This window comes from Triticum dicoccoides, chromosome 3B (genome assembly GCF_002162155.2).
Source record: "Triticum dicoccoides isolate Atlit2015 ecotype Zavitan chromosome 3B, WEW_v2.0, whole genome shotgun sequence".
Classification (NCBI taxonomy): Eukaryota; Viridiplantae; Streptophyta; class Magnoliopsida; order Poales; family Poaceae; genus Triticum; species Triticum dicoccoides.
Window position 1 is genome coordinate 140,050,702 of NC_041385.1, and position 10,108 is coordinate 140,060,809.

At 44.7% G+C, this 10,108-nt stretch overlaps 1 protein-coding gene across 1 annotated transcript; it reads right to left on the reverse strand.

Annotated features, from left to right (window-relative positions):
* Window positions 1-5,543: 5,543 nt before the first annotated feature.
* Window positions 5,544-7,174, reverse strand: LOC119280998 (aspartic proteinase CDR1-like). The gene has a single exon (XM_037561658.1). It carries the CDS (start codon window positions 7,171-7,173, stop codon window positions 5,761-5,763), a length of 1,413 nt encoding a protein of 470 aa, XP_037417555.1. The 5' UTR covers window position 7,174; the 3' UTR covers window positions 5,544-5,760.
* Window positions 7,175-10,108: the final 2,934 nt, after the last annotated feature.

Genomic DNA, 10,108 nt, shown 5'->3' on the forward strand with positions numbered 1-10,108 from the left:
TTCATGCTAACATAATAAATACATATTTTAACTGAATTGGTTGTATTACATATGCCACGAAGGTTGTCGCCGCTTGAAGCTCGATTTCCATCAGCCCCTCTTTTAATTCACTTGCATCGTTTCAGCTTTGCATTGTACTTCTTTGACGAATTACCTCATCCAATCGGCTTTAATTCGGAGCATTAATCTTACTAATTATCATTGCCTTTACTTTCCATATGGACCTCTTACAGGAAACAAAGACTCCTATTTGTCTGTAGAGCATGTGGAGCTGTTGGGCAAGCAGAGTTCTATCTGGGTATTCAGGTAGCTGAGGATAACAGGGAAAAGGAAAATCTCCAGGCTATCATGCATACCATGCATCTCTAAAGGCTCATGTGTGAGGTCAGTTCAATTTTAATCTCTGGTAATTTAGTGTATTCTCAGACCAGTCAACCATTTATAGTTTTTCTAACTCACCTTTGTAAATATTTGGCACCACAACACTACGTAGTTTCTATGTTTTAGCTTTGAGTTGTCAATTTTGTAACTTTGCAGTGTTTCCTTTGATTTTGGCATGTATAAACTCATATTTAATTTCGCGGTGTTCCTCCGATTTTGGTCATGAGTCGAACAACTGAGAATTCGAGAACCAAGTTGCCGCTTATCACTTCAGGAGAAATAGGTTGACTGAACCTGTTGACTGTTGTTGTCTTAGTCGCTTGGATCTTGGGTTCATTATATCTTATATTGTTGTGAGCTATTTCTAATGCATTTTGTGATATTTATATCATAGTCTGTTCCGAGCTTCATAGAAATTTCTAAGGAATGAATAGATAATGGCATGCAAAGTTTAACTGTAATTATAAGTTCATAAGGTTTAATAGGTTCAAATATTGGTAGCACAATATCTGATGTTGTCATGATGGCGCTTCTGATTATATGCAAGTGCCTGGTTTTCATACACTCTTCCTTGTGCTGAAGCTTTAAATACCTAGACCCTCAGTTGTCGGGGAAATAGTTTGCCAGGCTGAAACAATCCAAACTTGCATAGAATCTATCTAGAGTAATCTGGTGATGTCCTTCAGAGAGCTTGCCTATCTACTATCCCATGACGAGTTAAGTATCTTCGGATCCGAGCTTCGCCGCCCAGACCGTGTGATACCCGGCGATTTCATTAGCCAGTGGTTCATGGTCCATAAACTTATCACTTGCCGCTCGCCTTCAGTAAGATCCTCCTCGCCGAGGCGTTCATTGCCGAGGCATCCATTCGTAGTTTTTTGCCCACTTTGTTTGTTCCTGGCCCTCATTGTCACGCCGCCAGCATGATGTCGTGTCTGGCCGCTTGATTCATTCGATGGTGGAGGCGGGTTCAATTCTTTTTCGTCTTTCGTTTTCTCCCCTTCCCATGTTCCTCTGTGTTTCTTTTCTTTTCGGAAAGAAGTGAACGTGTTAGGTATGGGATGCCGAACCATGGATGGACGGGGTTAGCGCCTCGAGGAAGCGACGGTTCTGGTTCTAGGGAGGAAGAGACACGCCAAATCTTTCCGATCCCCACGCATGTGGCTTTGCTGATTTCGATTAGCCTCCATCTCGCTGTTGGGATGGGGATGTTTAATGGATCCGTGCTTCTCTCGCTTCATGTGCATCCATCCCGTCCTCCTGTATGTACGTCGTTGACTCGTTTTCCGAGTCTAATAGAGAATTGTCTCTGTGTATGTGCAATCTACAGCGTACTTTGGGGGAGGAGTACCACCCATGGATTGATCCTTCGCTGGCAGGGCCGGGGCCAGGCCGGCGGTCATGTCTTTCAGGTTGGCAGCGAGGGAGGAGCAGCAAGGCAAGCTCATGTTACCCAAGTAGCAGGCCTCCTGTGTCCTGAGTCCTGATGCCACAGGTAGCTGGAGCTGTTGTTGCCCTTGGTTTATGCATGATGTATGTTTTGCCTGCCAGCTTTTTTGATTGGTCCATCTATGTTGTGTGAGATCGTTTGGTGTTGAGAGCCATGGCAGCGCTAAACATGTTCTTGTTGCATATTGTTTTGATTTCTTTAAATGAATATTAGGCATAGCAGTGGCCGAAGGCGGCCGGGTTCTTGCACCTATCGGAGCTAGAGGATTCCGTCGCTTAAGCCAATGGGTGGAAGTCCTTCTTTACAAGCAGCAGCTCCACAATCGCCTTTGCCATTGATGTCAGTGAGTCAGCTAGATCAAGTTGCCTTCTTGCTATTACCGCCCTTGTTGTTTCTTGTGTTGCTTTTCAATGGGATTGCTTGCCTGGTGTATTGCACTTTAGGTATGTAGCCCAGGTTTCCCATATGTAATGTAGATGCTAGAAGCTCAACATCGTGTACATGGTTTTGGGGAGGAGATCAAGTCAGCAGCTGATTGAAAAGTTCAGAGATGAGAATGACAACTACATGAAGAATGTTATAAGTGGAATAGACAAAAGAAATTATGTTTTCCTTACTGATGCCTGCATGCAAGTATCCTAACCCTGGCACCTGCATTACTTTATGTAGATGCAAATATCACGAAGCCACCAGCATAAGGGTATATTTTGTTTAATTCGGATTAATTTCTTATGATGTGCCTTTGAGGTCATTTATGATTGGCTACGATTGGTGTCATTTATCTGTTTTTATGTGATAGTTAATATTTTATTAAGATTAGGTTAAAAAATTAGTCCAGATTATATTTCTTTGAAAGAGAAAAATGCCAAGGTTGATAAATGCCCAAGATAGGTGCTTGCATTCTTCATCCTTCATGCTTCAAGTATGTGCTTCGGTAGGAGACTTGCCTCCATTTGTTTCTCCAGAAGATGAGGCTGGATGAGAAAAATGTGCATTTTCGGTACCTTTTGCTTCAGATTCAGAAGAAACATATGGTGCTTTTTGTTCTATACTCGGTTCATGTCTTATCATTTCACGTATCTTTTCTCTGAACTATACATGATTGTTTGGTCGTTAGAAATTTCACAACATTAAATTCTAGAAAAATTCCACTACAATCTTTACTACTATTGAAAGTGTGTAATAGTGAGAGAATAATAAGCAACACGTCCAGCTGCTATAAAACAGAAGTGTTAGGCGACGTAACAGAAGTGCTCCTAAGCGGTGTGTCCGACTGCTATTCTACGGGTCAGATGAAGATCTTGGCGCTATGGCGTGGCAGGATGGTGATCAGCGGCATGGAGGGAGAGCACCGCAGTCGGCAGCAGCACGGCTGGTTGATCTGTGGCGGCGCAAACAGAGAGATTTGCGACGCGGCATGGCATGCTGGTGTGTAGCAGCATGGAGGGAGAGCTTGGCTGTCGGCAACAGCTCCGTCGACTGATATGCAGCTACACAGAAGTTGGACTGGAAAGCATAGCCCGTGTGCATGACATCCAACCCAGTGGCATCATGCCTAGCTAGGTAAGCTTCTCATTTGTTCCAATTCTTGCACATGGTCTTTTTCTTCCTGAACCTGCAAAAAGAGTTTGCCTTGATTACGAATAATAAAGCTTTAAAAGCTGATGTCCACCGCGTTTATCTTGCTACTGGTGGTAATGTGTACAAGTATGATTTTATCGGACCTATACTTTTACCATAGTTCCAAAATATTTCATGTAAATAACTATACATGGTACAAGTACTCGAAACTGACCTGGTGTGATAATGTATCACTGCTGCAGTGTGCAAACGACGTGTTTTTTCATTATATTTTAGTTTTATTTATCCTGTAAAATTTATAGTTAAATTATACATTATAATGGTTGATTTTCATGGTCAGAGGTAGACATGGTCGAGTGGCCACGGGGACAATGGGGGAAGTAGCGTATGAGGAGTTTAAGAAATGGGGACAAGCGATATTTTAGTTAATCAGGGCTCTATTAGTTTGAAGTTTTATCTTTGTTATGGTAAAAAATTAAGGTTAGATTAATATAATGAAAATATTATTGTGAACTGATAAAATTTCTATAATTTCTACAAGTACGAGGTCAAGCATGAAAGTGCAACGAGAAGAGGGGTGGGGATAAGATTTGATATCGTTTGGTCTTCTTGCAAGGAGTGCATGATTATGAAGAAATAATAACTGTCAAGGCTGAAAGAACAAGAGAGAATAAGTTCTATTAATGTATGGATGAAAACCACATGCCACCTTTTCCAACACATTTCTGAATTGGGATAATTATTCGATTGCTGTGTTTTTTAATTTCGTGGCAATGCACAGACATTCAACTAGAAAATTCATATTTATAGGTTAGTCACCCACCTTTTTCATGCTATTTACATATTTGCCACTTGTTAGCAAGTTTGCATATGATGCTGGGAAATTCAACATAGGGAAGTGAACATAAGGACATGGAAATGTTACACTTCGAATATGATAGAAACTCAAAATCAAAATAACAAATTAGTTGCTCTGTCAGTCGGTAAGCATGAAATGTAAGCCTCCTAAATAAGATATTAGCTCTCCCAATTCTTGAGGCTGGAAATACAAGCATCCTTGTAAATAAGATATTACCTATTTTCATGATGGAAATGCAAGCATCCAAAATTAACAACAATATTTATAAAGCTGAAAACAGTCTTGCAATCTTGGTGTAAGAATGAAAGGTAAGTAGCATCCCCGATTTTGCTAATTCTTGTGACGTTCAAATCCATATTAGCTATTTCAGAAAAGAAGAGGCCAGAGGATCACATGATATATATATATATATACCATTTTGTATATCATGGCAGTGAAAACACATTGTAGTGGTCTCCATCAGCTATCATGGTGTGCCTTCCTTGGCACTGGTAATCACCCTGGGACGCCGTAGTGGGAGAGGAGGGGGAGGTCGATGCCGTGGAGGGAAGGGTAGATGACGCTAAGAGGAAGGTGTGGGCTGAGCGCCATGGCGTGCTTTGATTTCAACGGCGTCAACGACGAGAGCAAGATGGGGGAATGAGATGTCAGTGTGAACTTTGTGCCATGCAGTGAGATAATGAGACAGTGAATTGCTTTTTCAAGAAGAAAAGGAAGATTTTTTTAGGGAAAGCGATTATTTGCTATAAGAGAAATGTCACATACTTTTATATAGTGAAAAATATCAGATCCCTAACAAGTCATTTTTATGATGGACCAAACCAGAAAATCATCGAGTTCTAACAATCAGTTGAGATGTATTCAAATAATTATTTTTTATATATTTCAATCCAAATAAATATTTTTTGCGCATGATAGAAGAGGTGTGTTTCTATATATGTTTACTTTTGTAGAGTATGAGAGAGATCAAGATGGATTATGTCGACATTCAAAACGAATGCACCAATAGTCTGTTGAGGCGATGGCTTTGAAAGACGCAAATTTTTTACCAAGTTTTATACAACAAAAGGCCCGTGGCAACGCACGGACATTTTACTAGGCAGATTGATACAAGACTTTACAGGAAGAGAACGTGGTCTCATCTAATTGGCCTTCACTGGTGGGCCCGCCCTCCTAATTAAATCTCCTCTCGTACGTCTAGCATTGCTCATGAAGGGGCCCACCTCAATTCAGGGGGAGGGAGATAATTAGTTTGGGAAGTTAAGTAAAATATTTGTAGAATTTTGTAGGTCTAGCAGTATATTGGACTGAAAAACATGTGACCTATTGTATCATCTATCACGTTAAGAGTGTATTGCAGTTATTTCATTTGAGTAACAGTTCCGCTTATATTTCATTTGAGTACATTATTCTGGCCACCAATCTTGAGCACTCGATGAAGGGTCCGGGATCTGCCGGCACTCAATTTTCCGCTTTCATAAGCTACACACTACACAGAACCGGAGGGTGAGGGGGCGGGGTAGGAACTCGCGCAGTCTGCTGGGGCGAAGGTCACGGTGCCCTTGTCGAGATCATACCCAACGTGCATGTTCTGCTGGGCGATGTTCCCGATGATCGACGCCGGTAACTGCTCCGACATCGCCGCCACCGCCAAGCACAGGATCCCCTCCTGCACCTCCACGAACGTGTTCTCCGCCTTCAGCGTGACCGCAACGCTGCCGCCCAGCCCCAGCGTCACGTCAGGGATCATGGCCGCAACCTGCCCCTCCCGCACCCTGCTCACGTCGAAGCACAGCGGCAGGAACTTTTCTGGCGACTGGGCAGGCGGGAGCTTGATCCGCCGTGTCAGCTCCTTCACAAGTGGGTCTAAAAGCGCCTCCGGGAGGTATGTGAGCGTCGTGCCGGAGTCGACGATGACGGGGGACTGGTCCGGCGCCGCGAAGGTCTTGTCCCCGACCTTGACGGACCGGAGCTCGACGGTGTAGTATGCCTTCACTTGGGATGGGATCAGCGGCGTCGTCGCCGCGCCCGGATCCGTGACGGTGGCCCGGGGGCCGAAGTTGAGCGCGGAGGAGGCCATGACGGAGTAGGGCACGAGGCAGTAGGAGAACCTCCGGCCCAGCGAGGTGTCTGCGCCGAGCTGACTGACGAGGGAGAGGTCGCCGCCGCCGAGGCCGACGAGGCCGTCCCCGATGAACGTGCCGACGAAGGTCGTGGAGCAGCCGAAGTTGACGTGGGCCACGCGCGTCGTCCCATCGCCGCGGGCGCCCGGGGCGTCGGCGAAGGTGAAGGTCTCTGTGGAGAGGAGGCCGCTTGTGTGGGAGCCGTCGCCGGAGTATGAGTACCTGCACTTGGAGTCGGTGCCACAGGCTGCGTCGGGCAGCTCGCCGCACGCGCCGGAGTCACAGTCCACGAGGCTGAACGTCGTCGATTTGGAGGGGTCGAACTGGACGCCCGGCGACTGCGCGTCCGCGTCACGGGCGGCCGCTAGACCAGGACCGTCGCCTCCGTAGCTGCAATTGAGCCAGATGAGGTCGCTGCCGGTGTCGGCGATGGCGACCATAGGAGTGGGCGGCGTGCCTATGTTCACGGCCATCAGGTATTCGGACGACCTGGACGTGACCTCGGACACGACGCCGCCGTCAGCTGAGGGCGCGTCGACGCGGACGTAGTAGCGCGAGAGCGCCGCGGCGCGAGCCGCGGACCGCCGCACGGCCTCGAGCACGCGGGCAGGCGCGGTGAGCGTCGGGTCGTGGAACGGCGACCTGACCGAGTCACGGTGGATGAACTCCACGCTAAACCCATCGCCTCCGCTGACGGCGTACGCCGTGCACGCGCACAGCTGGGCCGTCAGGACGACGGCGGCGAGCAGGAGAGCGCGGGATACCATCGTCCGAGGCATCGTGTCCTAGCTTAACTCCCAAGGATTAGCTCTACTGGGGTTGCTTTGCTGCTGCTGCTATGCAGAGGGCAGTATTTATAGGCGAATTTGCGTAAGATTATAATGGCAGATGGTTAATGGGGAGACGAATGTGGTAAGTCGGGATATGATATGAAGTAGTCGTGAACTGTTGAGTGCCATTTGGCAGCTCGCTGCATGCGTTATGGCAATTACGTACTGCGCACTACGCATGGAATCAAGGGTTCATAGTGCGGTTTGCATTACTCTTTTTGCGTATGAAACTGGAGAATTTTGAAGGCAGCCATCAATTCGTGCCAAAAGATGACGATGAGTAATTAGCAATTGCTAATCTTGTAGCTTGTAGAAGAAGGATTGTCTCCGGAATATCGGCCACTCGAGTGGCAAGAAGAGGAAGTGTTTGATTGCTTGGTGCCACCGGCGACCTGGAGAATTTGTAGTGATCGTTCTCCCGTTTAAGCTTCCTTTTGTTGTATTCTTCATGTCGGGCTCATTCAGTGATTCCACTCCGCACTTTTCTGCAGCAAATATGCAATCCGTTACACTTATTTAAAAAAAAAATACGTTACACTTTTTTTTTGCGGTATAAGAGTGGTCTTCATTGATCAATGTTCAAAGGTACTACTGTACAATAGATACATCCCATGGTCCGCGATGAGCCAAACAAAACGATAAGCCTTGTGTGATAAGACGCTCCGAACAGAATTATGTGCGTCTGGATTTGAAGCTCGGTTTTCGTGGATGAATATCGCCTCCTCGAATTCACTCTTCCTTTCTTGTCCTAGATCACCGATCGCAAATGGCCAAGTTCGTCTTCGCTGGTTACATGTTACATGAAATTTGATGTGGACGGAGGTGTGGCGAAGGTGCAAGCGAAGGGAGCGTCGATGGTCGTGTTGCAGAAATGTTGAAAGGAAGTTCCAGGGGCCATCAGCTCGTGTGTTTGATAATCTAACTCATCCTACAACGTTAGAGGCATAGGCATGTTGTGAAGCTTTGACACTTGCAAAGGATCTTCAGGCACAAAAAAAATTGCATGGATGATGGATCATGAACATCATGTCATGTGGAGTTGGGCAATAATACCCAGGTGATGGGTTTTTTTTGCGTGAGTGCTATATCTCGCATTAAGCGAGACCTAAACAACTCTCACTCCAGGAGTCTACGGTAACGAACCGGCCCACTTTCGCACGCTTAAAAGAAAATGGTGTAGAAAAAGGAACCTGGGGGAGATGCAGCGTGCACCCCTCACTCCCCTCTCGCCCCCATTTGGGTTGGCCCATGAGTGGCGGCGGGGCACCACCCCCCACCCCCTTATTTTCTTGTCTCTTTTTTTGTTTTTTCTTCTGTTCTTTTTTCTTATTTAAATAATTCAGGATATTGGTATAGTTCCAAAATTCAAAAATGTGAAGTTTGAAAAGGTTCACGGAGCCGAAAAATGTCCTTGAATTAGAATAATGTTCAAAAATTTAAAAAATGTTCGAGATTTCAAAATATGGTCATGATTTCAAATATTGTTTGTGATTTAAAAAAATGTTGCTGAATTTGGATATTGATGAAGATTTTTTATCAGATGAACAAATTTCGAATTTCACATACATTTTTTGAACTATACAAAAAATTCTTAATTCAAGAACATTTTATGAAAAATCGGATAAACTTTTTGAAGAATGAATGAACATTTTGAAAACGATGAACGTTTTCGAAAAAATTGATGAAGAAATTTTGAATTTGATGTAAATTTTAGAAATCGATGAATAAATTTCAAATTTGGTGAACATTTTTTGAAAATGATGAACAAATTTTGAATTGATGACCACTTTTTTAATTCGATGATCAAAGTTTTAATTTCATGAAAAAAATCTAAATCCCGATGAACATAAAATGGATTCGATGAATATTTTTTTAATTGATGAACATTTGTTGAATTCGATGAACTAATTTTTTTTCATGAATTTGAAATAAAATTTGCAAAAAAAATCAAAATATTAAATAAGGAAGAGAAAAGAGAAAATAAAATGGAAACCAAATAAAGAAAAAGGCGAAAAGAAAAAAAAGAAAAGAAGGAGAAAATAGAGGGGAAAATGTAAAATGGACCGACCCATACAAGCTCCAGCGCGAGGGGGGTTGCCCGCGCGGTTGCTCGGCAGCGCCCTACACGACGAATAGCAAAGCGGGGACCTCCTTTGGGGAGGTTGAAAGGATCGATATAATTGACTAGAGGGGGGGGTGAATAGGCAACTAATAATTTTTAGCTTTTCCTTACCAAATTAAAGTTTGCATCAAAGTAGTTTGTCTAGATATGCAACTAGGTGAGCAACATATATGATGCAACAACAATAAGCACACAAGCAAGCAAAGGATATAACACAATATAGCCTGCACAAGTAAAGGTGAGAGATAACTAAAAGTGGAACCGATGGAGACGAGGATGTGTTACCGAAGTTCCTTCCTTTTGAGGGGAAGTATGTCTCTGTTGGACCGGTGTGGAGGCACATTGCTCCCCAAGAAGCCACTAGGGCCACCATATTCACCTCACGCCCTCACACAATGCGAGATGCCGTGATTCCACTATTGGTGCCCTTGGAGGCGGCGACCGAACCTTTATAAACAAGGTTGGGGCAATCTCCACAACTGAATTGGAGGCTGCCAACGACACCACGAAGCTTCACCACAATGGACTATGGCTCCGCGGTGACCTCAACCGTCTAGGGTGCTTAAACACCCAAGAGTAACAATATCCGCAAGGGATTAGTGGGGGGAATCAAATTTCTCTTGGTGGAAGTGTAGATCGAGGCCTTGTCAACCAATCCCTAGAGAATCAACATGTTTGATTGGTTAGGGAGAGAGATCGGGCGAAAATGGAGCTTAGAGCATCAATGGAGCTTAGAGATGGAAGAGGTAGTCAACTTGGAGA

Excerpts from the sequence above, each read along its gene's own strand:
- LOC119280998 (XM_037561658.1), bottom strand. The coding sequence starts at position 7,173 with ATGCCTCGGACGATGGTATCCCGCGCTCTCCTGCTCGCCGCCGTCGTC.